Here is a 14141-nt window from a genome sequence, read left to right as displayed (position 1 = left end):
TAGCAAATATCTATCTAAAACCAAAAACAAATATTATATGTACCAGAGAAAAGTCAGAACACTTTCTAATTAGACTGGGGGGTCAGGGGAAGCTAATCTCTGGATTCTTTTAATTTTTGCTTTGCCTTCTGCTTCTAAAAGTTCAGACTAGTTTTCATTTGTAATTACTTGAAATTTAGAATCTAGGCTTTTTTGGGGAGGGTTATTTTGTTAGATAATTAAATAATTCTGAGATTTTCTCTCCTTGACCCATTTTCCAGGTCAGTTATCTTTTGGTATTATGTTTCTTATATTTTCTTCTTCTTTTATTTTAATTTAAAAATTTCCTTTAATATTTCTTTTCTTATTGAGCTTTTTTCTTTTTGACTTGTTCATACTTGTAGGACATTCAATTCTTGGATAATGCTTTCTACTGTTTGTTCCAAAGTATTAATTTTTGCCATTTTTTTAGTTTCTGTGATATTCAATTTTGCATCTTTTGTTTCATTTCTTCCTCGTACTCTTATCATCCTTTTGACCAGGCTATTTTTTTTTCTCTGAGGCTTTAATTGGACTTGTGCAAAGTTATTCTTCTTTTAGTATTTTACTCTGCATTTCCTCATGGTATTCAGTGTTTTCTTTGATTTGCTCATTTCAGCAGCTTCAGTGACTTAAGTTGTGGGGTGAGGGAACCTGTGCTTGGATCAGGGTCTGCTCTTGTGCTCCTAAATAGTGTGGGTATGGCCTGCCTGATCCCCTGAGAATAGAGACCACAGCTAGGTTCCTCCTTTAAGGTGCGTTAAGGCTTTCTCCAGCATAGGATTGTTTGGGATTTCCCTCTTGCCACAGTACTCTAAAGTCACCTCATGTGTTAAGTTTTGTCTGTCCCCCTTTCTCTAGGCTTAGGGGCTTCTCCCAAGCTGGGCTTCTGTGAGAGGGCTCTGAAGCTTCTCAGGTCTGGTCTCTGCTTGGGGACACTCTCTTGTCCCTGGACTTGGGGTTCCTCCCTCCCATAAGGGGAGGAAAGATTCAGGGCTATGATGGACCTTTATTATTGTCCTGGGGCTACTTTGTGCCATGCTTTAGAACTAGCCTCAGTCGTCTGTTTCAGGGTTCTCACAAGTTTCTGTGAATCACTGAGCTAGGTAGAATATATATGCTATTCTCTCATTTACTGGAGTGTTTGCAGAAGAATCTAGGCTCTGCTAGTTCTTTAGCATGCTGCCATCTTCCTATAAATCCTTTCTATTCCAAATGAGTCTCTCTTTAATCTATTTGCCCATTCAGTTGTTTTATGAGATAGTATACATTTTCCTCCATTTCACACTATTTGATATTTCATATTACTTTTTTATTGTGTGATTAATTAATTTTCAAGGAGTCTTATTTGGGTGAAGTTTTATACCTTTTGCATTAAAGCTGCAATAATTCTCCTTCAAAGTGTTTCTCCCCAATCTCTCATTTCCTTTTCAATTCTTTCCTCTAGCAGTCTCATTTCATTAATAAAATACATTTCCTAAACATTATAAAAAATCTTGTTTCTTTAAGGAACCCTCATGATCTTGTATTCTCCATCTGTGTTTTACCTTGAACTTTTGCTTATAGATATTTTGGAATCATTCTCTTTGGGTTTGTTGCTTAAGGGTCCTTATCTTAAATTCTTGAAATAATAATCTATTTTTGTTACTTACTTATTCTTTTAGTCTTACTTCCTGAGCTGGGATTTTGTGTTGGAGCCAGGTTCGGTACACTTCAAGGGAGAATGTCTAAGACTTATTTGGTCCTGATTTTTTTGTTTCCTGATACTGGAGGATCTGAGTCACAAAGTTTCTGCTTGCATCTGCTACTGCTCCCCTCTAGGACACCCTATGCAAAGGTCCCCTTCTTAGCTCTCACTGAATCTACAACCCATCTCTGTAGTCAGAGTGATGAAGTTGCTGGTTAGTTCTTGTTCCTGCTTCATGCACAGCAGCAGGTCAGTCTCTATGGGATCTGTGACCGTTTCTTACATCCGTAAACAGCCACAAGCCCCAGTTCATTTCTAAGGCTGGAAAGTTCCATCTTGTACCATCTTTGTCCTCAGTTCCCCCAGATTTCCATTTCACTCTCTATGATGACCTGGCCTGGGAAATTGACTCATTGTTTTTTCCTTGGATTCCCAATCACTGATGTCCTTTCTGGATCTCTCTCCTCCTATTCTGAGACCATTGACAATTGATGTGCAATCCATTTTGGGCCAGTTAAATGATACTCTTGCCATTCTTAAAATTGGCTGTCCTTCAATAGGTTTTGACGGTGCATCAATAATTTTGGGTATAATGTAGAGTTCAAATGAATTATAAATAGATATATAGTCTATAAACATTGTTATATGCACTGTTTAAATGCCTTCCTGGTAGATGGGGACAATTCAAGTAAATTTTGAGGTTGTTGGGATTTTCAAGCTTTCATGGAAAGAACTCCTGTTGCAAGTCACAGTTAACAGATTTCACAAGAAGTAGCGCCCCAGTGAATGACTCTGAAGTCACTGTCCAACACAAAATAATCCTGCAGAGCAGAAGCAGGGACCTTTCTATGAGCTTCATAAAAAATGATAAATGCATGAAAATCACTGCCTGGAAATTGGATGTTTTGACCACTGAAGTCTGACTGGCTTAGCACAAAACCACCAAACTGTGGACTGACTGGCCGAAAGAATCATAATGGCCTTCCACGTTTTAGAACTTTCATAAAAATCTATTCAGTACTTATCTATTACAAATTGCTCAAATAAGAACTTTTTTGAAATTCACACATGCGAGAAATAAGGCACAATGTTTGAGGATTCCTCCATTCCACACTGCTGCTGATTTCTTCCTGGAACCTCCATTCTGAGGAAGTACCCAGAGAATCCATTCTTCCACTCTCTCCCATTTCTGTTCCCAACTCTTCAGCCCCTCACTTCACCCCTTTTGAGCTCCCTTGTGCTGTCTTCCTCTATTAAAATGTAAACTGCTTGAGGGCAGGGAATAGCCTTTCACTTTGCTTCATTTATAGACCAGGAACTTAGTCATATAGTAAGTGCTTAAGAGCAAAGAGCCTGGAGTGAGAAGGACCTGAGCTCAAATTCTGCCTCAGCCACTGTGTGATCTTGGGCAAGTCATTTAACTTCCTCCTCAGTTTCCTCCATGGTAAAATAAAGATAATAAATAATAGCACTTACCCATCCCTACCCCCAAGGGAGGATCAAATAAAAGAATATTGTGCCTGGCACATAGTAGGCATTAACATAGATACTTATTTTCATGATCTGTAACCACCTAATAAACACTTGTTGACATGATATGATGCTACTACTCACTATTTTGTACACTGAACAAGAATTGGCTCTCAAGGTTAATTATTATAATGTGATTGACAAATTTAAGTTCATATAGCCTAGTCAGCAATATCTATTCTTTTATATATATTTGCCTTTATTTTATTCCAATAATCAATTTATGCATAATTTCCCCAAATATATATGATTCATATTATCTCTCTCCCCACTTCCCTCCCTCCTCCCAGAGTTGACAAGCAAATCCACTACATTATACATGTATTATCACTCAAAACATATTTCCCTTTTATTCTTTTTTTAAGTGAATAATCTTATAAAACCAAAGCCCTAAATCATTTATCCAAATTAACAAGTGATAAATCATATGTTTTCTGTAGGATTCCAGGCATATACATTTTCATTTGCCTTTCTACTCCAACTGTTCTTTCTCTGGAGGTGGCTAGCATTCTCTTTCATAAGTCCCTCAGAACTATCCTGGATCATTGTATTACTGTTAGCAGCAAAGTCCATCACATTTGATCATTTCACAATATTTCAGTTACTCCTGGTTCTGCTTATTTCACTCTGCATCAGTTCATGGAGGTCTTTCTAGTTCCTTCTGAAATCATCCTGTTCATCATTCCTTATAGCACAAGAGTATTCCACTACCTTCATATACCACAATTTGTTCAACCATTCCCCAATTGAAGGACATCCCTTTAGATTCCAATTCTTTGCCACTACAAAAAGTGCAACTATAAATATTTTTGTGCACACAGATGCTTTCCCATTAAAAAAAAATCTCTGTGAGATACAGACTTACTAGTGGTATTGCCGGATCAAAAGGTACACATTCTTTTAAAGCCCTTTGGGCATAATTCCAAATTGCCTTCCAGAATGATTAGATCAATTCACACTCCATTAGCAATGCATTAGTGACCCAATTTTGCCACATCCCCTGCAACATTATTTTCCTTTACTGTCATATTGGCCACTCTGCTAGGTGGAAGATGGTATCTCAGAATTGTTTTAATTTGCATTTCTCTATGAGGGATTTGAAACATTTTTTCTTATGGTTATTGATAGCTTTGATTTCTTCATCTGAAAACTGCTTATTCATATCCTTTGACAATTTATCAATAGAGGAATGACTTATTTTCTTATAAACTTGACTTAGTTCTTTATATATTTGAGAAATTAGACCTTTATCAGAGAAATTTGTTATAAAAATTTTCCCATTTTGTTGCCTCCCTTCTAATCTTGCTTGTATTGGTTTTGTTTGTACAAAAACTTTTTAATTAAATATAATCAAAATTATTCATTTTACATCTTGTAATGTTCTCTATCTCATTTGGTCTTAAATTCTTCCCTTCTCCATAGATCTGATAGGTAAATTATTCTATGCTTACCTAATTTACTTATAATACTATTCTTTATGTTTAAATCACATATCCATTTTCATCTTATCTTGGTATAGGGTTGAGATAATTGATCTAAACCTAATTTTTGCCATATTGTTTTCCAATTTTCCCAACAGTTTTTGTTAAATAATGAGTTCTTCTCCCAAAAGCTTCAAAAGATCTTTGAGTTTATCAAACACTAGATTGCTGAAGTCATTTCCCCTAGTCTATTCTATTAATCCCCCTTTCTATTTCTTAGCCAGTACCAGATTATTTTGATGATCACTGCTTTATAGTACAGTTTAACATCTGGTACTGCTAAGGCCACCATCCATCACATTTTTTTTTCACTAGTTCCCTTGATATTCTTGACCTTTTGTTCTTCCTGATGGATTTTGTTATAATCTTTTCTAGTTCTATAAAATAATTTTCTTGGTAGTTTGATAGGTATGGCACTGAATAAGAAAGTTAATTTAGGTAGGATTGTCATTTTTGTTATTCTAGTCATGAACAATTAATGCTTTTCCAATTGTTTTGATCTAATTTTATTTGTGTGAAAAGTGTTTTGTAGTTGTGTTCATATAATTCCTGTGTTTTTCTTGGCAAATACATCCCCAAGTATTTTATATTGTCTAGAATGATTTCAAATGGAGTTTGTCTTTCTAACTCTTGCTGCTGATTTTTGTCAGAAATATACAGAGATGCTGATGATTTAGATGGGTTTATTTTGTATCCTGCAACTTTGCTAAAGTTATTATTTCAACCAGATTTTTAGTTGATTTTCTAGGATTCCCTAAGCAAACCATCATGTCATATGCAAAGATTTTAGTTTCTGCATTGCCACTTTTATCTCTTCAATTTCTTTTTCTTCTCTAATTGCTATCACTAGTGTTTCTAGAACAATGTTAAATAATAGAGGTGATAATGGGCATCCTTGCTTCACTCCTGATTTTATTGGGAAGGCTTCTAAAACCCCCATTGCAGATGATACTTGCTGATGATTTTAGATAAATATTATTTTGAGGAAAAGCCCTTTTATTCCTATGCTTTCTAGTATTTTTTTTATAGAAATGAATGCTGTATTTTGTCAAAGGCTTTTTCTGCATCTATTGAGAAAATCATGTAATTTGTTAGTTTGATTATTGATGTGGTCAATTATATGGATGGTTTTCCTAATATTAAGTCTGCCTAAAATCTATTCTTTAGGACAATGAGATAAAGAAATTTTCATCTGTTTTGGTTGGTTTAGGGTAAATCATTTTTTAAATATATGGTTAATTTTCATTATCTTCATATATGTCTGGTTATCAAAATATACCAAAACATATATTTTTCTCATTTTTAAAGTATCATTGTAAATTTAAAAAATATGTTTAGTTGTTTTAGTTTTTTTAGTTTGATAGATTAAATTAATGTCCTTTATGATTGAGTATTTTATGTTTTCTCTTTTAAAAAATCTCTAGGAATACATGCTAATGAAAATATGTATTAATCATTCAGATATGCATATCTATCTACATATATCTATCTAAATATATTTTCTGTAGATATTGATAGATCAATAGAGAAGTATCAATTTCTATCTACAGTTAGATCTGGCTATAAATGTTCCTATATGATATATGATATCTCTATGTATATAGAATAGATATTTACCTAAAAGATCTCTATAGATTTTGATAGATCTATAACTATAGATATCATTCTATCTACAGATAGATCTCTCTTACTATATGATACCTATACATATTATACTACATGCCTGTTATATAATATCCCTTACAATATATCTATTATACTACATATCTCTTACTATATGATTTATGGTAGCTCTCCAGACCTTGCAGATATACATAATTATCTATCTTAGCTATAGATATTGTTAGATATGTCAATATATATGATATATGATAGAGATTTTTTTGTATATAAAATGGAGATATCTACAAAAGATATCTCTATTGTTCATCCTTTGCTTTGAAAAACACCAGCGACATCACAGGATAATGTCTTCACTTGTACATGAACTGGATTTAAGTGGGACAGAGTTGTACAAAGTAATCAATTTTATTCTCTCTTCCAGAGTCATTGAAATCCAGTGGCAGGACAAAAGTCAGAATGACTGGCAAGGGTTGGGATGCTGTGGATGACCTTGGAGTTATCAGTGTTGGACCAAGTTCTTGGCTTGCTCAGACATCATCTCTCTCTCTAGATGTTGGTAGATGTCTATAGAAAGAGAGCTATAGATAACTCTCCACTTTTTTTTCTAGTTATCTTTCTTTACAGCATGACTGCTATAGCAATATACATATAGTATAGATATCTAAATAGATCCATCCACATATAGCTCTCTTTATAGATATTGATCTTTCTATAGACAGTTGTCTCTTCATATACACAATGATCGCCATGTTTATAACATAAATACCTACCTAAAATCTCTCTCTCTCTAGATATAGTTAACTCTATATCTGTGGGTAGATAGAGATCTCTATCTATAATCCATGTGTCTTCATACACACCTACACACACCCCATAGTTATCTATGTGTAGATCGTATAGATAGTGAGGTCTACCCAAGGTCTTTATCTATTGATATTGGTAGGGTCTCTTCTATGGGTAGATAGAGGCAAATATCTTTCTAGGGAATGCTAGATATATTGATATATAAGCAATTTCTAGACATTGCAGATATTTATCTGAAGACAGAGTTATGGCAATAGAGAACAGAGATCTCCCACACCGTTTCTTGCAACTAGTTCCTTGTTCCCTCCTGCTTCCATTGTTCATTTCTGCCAACCTCCCCCTCTCTCCCCACTCCAGACCCTCCCCCCACCTGCCGAAGTTTTACGTGGCCTTTTTGTATCCTTCCGGCCTCCATCCCATGGACCACACCCAACGGACCTCCTCCCAACCGACCCCAGCCCACTCCATAGCACCTCACGGCTCCCCAACGGCCGGGAAGGCTCGTGCTTGGGCCAATGCTGTGGGCGCTCCAGGGGCAGGGCCCAGTTTGCAGCCCTTTTCATCGCTGGCTGCTGGAGCCCCGCTGGTGCTTCTCTAGCCCCTTCAGACCTTCATCCTAGATCCAAGCTGCAGCTCCCAGCTTCGTGGAGAGGAGACAGGAATCAGCATGGGGTCTGAGGGAGCATTGAATCTGAGTGATTCCCTTCTGCTGCTTGGATTGGGCACGCTCCTGCTTGACCTAGGCTGCCTAGCTCAGGACTTAGAGTACCGACCGGACTTGGGGCACCACCGGGAGAAGACCGTATCCTATGAAGTTTTCATCCCCAGACAGCTGGTGCCCCATAAGAGGAATCCCGATGTGGCTGGCCAGATAACCTACCTCCTGATGTTGGAAGGCAAGAAACTGGTCATCCACCTCCAGCCCAAGAATTTCCACGTGTCCAGACACCTTCGCGTTTTCTCCTTCACTAAGTGGGGAGCCCGACTGGAAGACCAACCTTACATCCCCAGTAACTGCAGCTACAGAGGTTATGTGGAAGGCTCCCCCAATTCCCTGGCTACCTTAAACACCTGCTTTGGGGGACTAAGGGGCTTGGTGAACATGTATGGAAGCTTTTACCAAATAGAACCCCTGAACGGCTCCACCAAATTTGAACATGTAGTATATCGCCTAAGGAAGAAGTTTGAGGCCAGTCTCTCCTGTGGAGCAATTGATGAAGAGACAGACTTCCGTTTATCCAAAGACAGGCACCGTAAGATTTCTCCCAAGTTTCCTTTGGCCTCTATACGCTTTCGGTATATAGAGTCCTTTATTGTCATATCTAATGGGAGATATAAACTTTTGGGATCCAATATGACCGCTTGCATAAATGAGGGCCTTACTCTGATGGCTCTGGCAGACACCGTTTATCAAACTCTCAATTGTAGAGTTTATGCATCCGGAATCGAGGTCTGGACTGATGAAGACAAAATAAATATTAACGACTCTGAAGGGGATAACATTTATGAAGATTTTTTGAAATATAAAGAACAATTAGACTATGATGGCAAGGTAGATTGGGCACATTTAATTGTAAGTAAAAACATCGCCATCAAAGCCAAGGTAGGAGGTACTTGTGATAAAGGAAGTAGTGCCTCTGTGAGCAGTCTACCACAAGAGAACTTGAGTGGCTCTAATGAGTACCTTCATGCATTGGGCCATATTGTGGGCATGAGAGACGATAGGAATCATTGTGCTTGTTGGGGTCCAGATAGATGCCTGATGGACTCAAACCCTGGAGATGGAGGTTTCAGTAATTGCAGTTTTGCAGATTATTTTGAAAAGAGATCAGCCTATGAAAAGTGTATGTCTCTGGTACCAAAAGGAAAGAGAAACTTATTTGCAAAATGTGGCAACAAAGTGGTAGAAGGAAATGAACAGTGTGACTGCGGCACGTGGAAGGACTGCGAACAAGATCGGTGTTGTGAGCCAAGGTGTAAATTAAAGGCCAAAGCAAAGTGTGGTTTTGGTCTTTGCTGCTATAATTGCAAATATCAAGTGGCGGGAAAACTGTGTAGACCCAGAATTAGCGAATGTGATCTTGAGGAGTTTTGTAATGGTACCTCTCATCGCTGCCCCTATAACAGCTATATTCAGGATGGCACCCCGTGTTCTGACCAGAGCTACTGTTTCAAAGGGATGTGCAATTCTCATAACCAGCAGTGCAAGGCTCTTTTTGGACTCGATGCTGTATCTGGACCTCTTGCCTGCTACAGAGAAGCCAACCGAGGGGACCGCTTTGGCAACTGTGGCACCATGCCGGGTGGTTATGTCAGGTGCAAATCTAGTAATGTGTTATGTGGAAGACTACAGTGTGTCAACGTAAAGGGTATTCCTGTACTAGCAAACCACTACAAGGTAGTTATGAATTTTGTCCCTCAGGGCAACCTTAAGTGCTGGGGGACAGACTATCATCCTACAAGTTCAGTGAAAAAGTTGGATCTTGGAGATGTCAGAGAAGGCACTGCCTGTGGTAAGGGATTTTTATGTATTAACAAGACTTGTACAAGTGTGAACTTAATGAATTTTAACTGTACAGTGGACAAATGTATGAAGAGAGGACTCTGTAACAATAATAAAAATTGTCACTGTAACTATGGATGGGCCCCTCCATTCTGTAAGAACAGTGGATTTGGAGGAAGTATTGACAGTGGCCCTGCCCCTAAACTGGTGAAGTCTCCCTGGAAAGTTGCAATGCGTTTGACCGTTTTTCTGTCACGGTGTTTAACTCTAGTTGTATCAGGGTTTCTGACAGGTAAAACACCCCCCAAATTAAAACATCCAGGCATGAAAAAGAAAGAAAGCCGCGTTGGCTAAACAAGAAAGCCTGGAATCTTCCTCCTGAAACCGTCGCTCCGAAAGACCATTAACTCCACGAATGTCATACAAAGCTAGGTTTTCTTAGCTTATGTATTTTAGCAGAAAATAAAGATCCTTTGCCCTCGTGAGATTAGCATATTTTTCTTCAGGGTTTTATCTGCCCCGTAACTTCTCTTACAGGCAAGAGAATTTGTCCAAACTCTGAACACGGAGATAGAGGGAGTTGGCAGGGCTTTTCAGGGACATTTCAGGCAGAACTGTCATCACCAAGACTGCAGTCGAGAGCTTGCAGCAATACGAACAGAAGACTCTCTCTCCACAGTCTAATGAACAAAGCTGGAGCTCGGAGCTGGGAGATGAGCAAGGCAAACTGACCTTGGTAGGCTCCGCTTTCCTAGTCTATAAAAGACGGGGTTGGAGTGAATGACACCCAACCTATCTTCCAAGGCTAGAACTGTTAAAGAATGGCAGTGTTGTCCGGGAGGGGAGCAGAGGAAACAAAACCAAAGCTGACTGGAGCCCATGGCTTGACCCTTGCCAAACCTTGGTCCCATTTTACTTCAACTGACATTTAAGTGCCCTGGCATCGTTTAGCAAGCGTTTCCTACTCGAGCCTTCCTGGGCTACCTTCTGAGACTAGAAATGCCAAGAGTGAAGCAACTCTTGCTCTCATTGAGTTGTTATTGTCCAGGTGTAGGTAACAAGGACTTATAAAAGCACAAACAGCATAAATGTAAGCTAAAGATAATGGCATAACATTAAGTCACTAGAAGATAGTTTGGGAAGGAAGAAGCTAGCATTTGGCAGGGGATGGAGTAGATGGTGATGGAGCTATATTTTAAAGGGAGACTAAGGGATGGAGGTGAGGTGGGAGTGCACTCAGGTAAGAGAGAAAGTCAGCGCAAAGCAATGGGAACTGGAGGGTTGTGGGTGATGAACAAGGGCTAGTTTTGTGGAGGGGTGACGCGGGGCAAAGATCACTTGGGCAGCTTTTTGGCTTGTGAATTGGAGTGGGGAGAGACTAGGGCAGCTAGGTGGTGGTGGGTTGGATTATTGAGTGTTGGGTCTGGAGTCAGGGAGACCTGAATTCATATTCAGCCTTAGACACAAGTAGCTGTGTGACCCTGGGCCAGTCACTTGACCCTGTTTGCCTCAGTTTCCTTGTCTATAAAGTAGAGATAATAGCAACTACCTTCGAGAATGGATGTGGGAATTAAATGAGATAGCATTTGTAAAGCACTTTGCAAAAGTCTTAAAAGTGCTATCTAAGGGACATTGAGAGCCAGACCTAGAGCCTGGGTTCAAATCTGACTTCAGACATTTCCTAGCAGTGTGACCCTGGGCAAGTCACTTAACCCCCTTTGCCTAGCCCTTACTGCTCTTCTGCCTGAGAACCAAATCACATTATTGATTCTGAAATGGAAGGTAAGGGTTAAAAAATTCTATCCTTCAAAGAAAAGAGTATAAAAAGAAAAAAGTTCCGTATAATGTTTGCCTGTAAAATGGGCATAATATCTAAGGTAGCTACCCTCCAAGGCTGTTGGGAGGATCAAATGAGATAATTTACATCCAAGTAATGAGATCATTTAATTAATTTTTAGTATGACAGTTCTGTGTTAATCATTATTAGTTTTATTCACATATATCTTTTCCATCATTTTAATTTCCTGAACATGAACATTTTAATTGTTTCTGAATGTAAGGAATCCCCAAACTCTGTGAATTTATGAATGTAATTTATAAGTCACGTCGCCTGCAGAAATGTGTGCCATGGTCTGTCTCGTCAAAGCCCAACAGTTGTTTCCTTCCAGCCTGCCTTCCTAAAGAATGTGATAGTTGTGTTATAATTTGAAATACAGAATTAATCTAGTCTCCCTCAATATCCTGTTCTATGATTACAATGACAGACTCCAGGAGGGTGGTATCCCCTAGAAATATATATTGTACTTCATAGGAGGCAGTGTAGTAGAAATCTATGGAATTATATCATAATTTTTATTGAATTAAATGGCCCTGCCCAGAGATTAGTTGCTCTCTCCTTGACTAGCTTGGCAACCACTTTATAGACCTGATTGCTAGTCCTCATGTGACCTAACTTTTTCAGAGGTAAAGACCATCCAAGAGAGTAATGATAATATTAAAAACTCCCCTTAATGTAGCATTTTACACTTTATAATATTCTAAGCACTTAATTCCTCAACCTACTCACTGCCACCCCACCTCAGCCATGCACAAAGATGGTCCCCACTGGCTTTGCACCTCTCCCTCTCCCTTCCCCTAACCCTACTTTTCCTTCTCTCTCCCAGTCCTTTCCCAGGTCACCTCCCCTACATGAATCACTCTTGTCTTGTGTCACCATTTTGACTTGTTGGCAAACCATTTCAACTCTATACTTTCTGGCTCTCTTGAATACTTGGATGACCTCTTATCATATGGACAATTATGCCTAGCCCAGCCTTTGCCTTGGGTCATTCCCACTATTCATTGCCTTCAGCCCTACACACATGTGCCACTGAATGAAAGTGGAGAAAATTCACAAAACTATTCTGACTGGGTCTACTGTATAAATGGAGATTTTAAACTTTTGACTTCATTCCCCAGAAGTTCTTAGTATTTCCCCAAATTCCCTATAATTTCTCCCGCGTCTTCACATTGGCAAGATCATATTATTGGCATTTAACTGGTGGTAACTCCTCCCATGCCCTTTTTGGCATGACGTAGCAATCGGTGGTGATGGTGGTAAGGTGGGGATTTTGAAATGGCCAATCAGCCATGGGCATGTGGTTTTTATTTTGTATTCTCTTTTTTCCTTGATTTTTAATGATCATTAATAAACCTCCTAAAATATATTTTTATTATTTGAGATATAATTTAAAATTTTATACTACTACAAATTTATGTTACATAGACCCTCACTTCTACTAGGCAATCCTGCTATAATACCCCCTTCCCCCAATTCCTTATCAACTTACCATCCCATTCTTGAAAGCAGCTCTTCCAAACCCTTTCCTCTCTCCTCAAACCACCTATGGCTCCTCTCCTCCCCACTCTCTCATGGGAGAACACTGCCTCATATGTTATGGAAAAAATTGAAGCTATTTACCATGAGCCTCCTCTTCGCTCCTCTTCTTCATCTCCCAGCATTCAGAAGAGAAGGCAAGCACCTTAATATAGGTTACATATATACTTAAATGCAAAACATATTTCTGTATTAGCTACCACCAAAAAAACACAAACAAGAAAAATAAACAGTGGGCTTCGATATGCATTTAGACTCCATCCGTTCTTTCTTTGGAGATAGATAGTACATTTCTTCAAAAGCCCTTTAGCTTGGATCATTGTATTACTGAGAATAGCCAAGTCATTCACAGTTGATCATAGTACAATATTGTTGTTACTGTGTCCACTGTTCTCATTCTGCTCACTTCACTTTGAATCAGTTCATATATGTCTTCCCAGGTTTTTCTCAAATCATCCTGTTCAGCATTTCTTATAGCACAATCATAATCATATATCACAACTTATTATGGCCCAATTGATGGGCATCCCCTCAATTTCCAATACTTTGCTACCCCTAAAAGAACTGCTATAAATATTTTTGAATGAATAGGTTATTTAACTTTTTTTCTTTTTTATCTTTTTGAGATTACAGATCTAAAAGTGGTATTGTTGGGACAAAGGGTATATGCATGGTTTTATAGCTCTTTGGGCATAGTTCCAAATTGTTCCCCAAAATGGTTGATTCAGTTCCCAAGTCCACCAGTAGTGCTTTAGTGTACCAATTTTTCCACATACCCTCCAACATTTGGCATTTTCATTTTCTGTCATATTGACCAATTTGATAGGTGTGAAGTAGTACTTCAGAGTTGCTTTAATTTGCATTCCACTGATTCAGCAGTCATTTATAACATGCTTTCATGTTTATAGATAGCTTTGATTTCTTCATTTGAAAATGGTCTGTCTCCTTTAACCATTTATCAATATTCTTATAAATTTGACTCAGCTCTTTATATAGAAGAGAAACAGGCCTTTATCTAAGAAACTTGTAAAAAATTTTCACAGTTATAAATTCTGTGTATTTCCATCCATCCTATCTTCCTCCCATTTATCTTTCTCTCTCCTCTCACCCTGTCCTCAG

General features: G+C 38.4%; 1 protein-coding gene across 1 annotated transcript; it reads left to right on the top strand.

The window, feature by feature from the left end:
- The first annotated feature begins 7582 nt into the window (after positions 1-7582).
- On the top strand, positions 7583-10131 carry LOC103094249 (disintegrin and metalloproteinase domain-containing protein 30-like). Its single transcript, XM_007485300.3, has one exon. It carries the CDS (start codon positions 7811-7813, stop codon positions 9998-10000), a length of 2190 nt encoding a protein of 729 aa, XP_007485362.1. The 5' UTR covers positions 7583-7810; the 3' UTR covers positions 10001-10131.
- The last annotated feature ends 4010 nt before the right edge of the window (positions 10132-14141 follow it).

This window comes from Monodelphis domestica, chromosome 2, assembly GCF_027887165.1.
Source record: "Monodelphis domestica isolate mMonDom1 chromosome 2, mMonDom1.pri, whole genome shotgun sequence".
Lineage (NCBI taxonomy): Eukaryota > Metazoa > Chordata > Mammalia > Didelphimorphia > Didelphidae > Monodelphis > Monodelphis domestica.
This window is presented reverse-complemented; position numbering and strand designations above follow the sequence as displayed.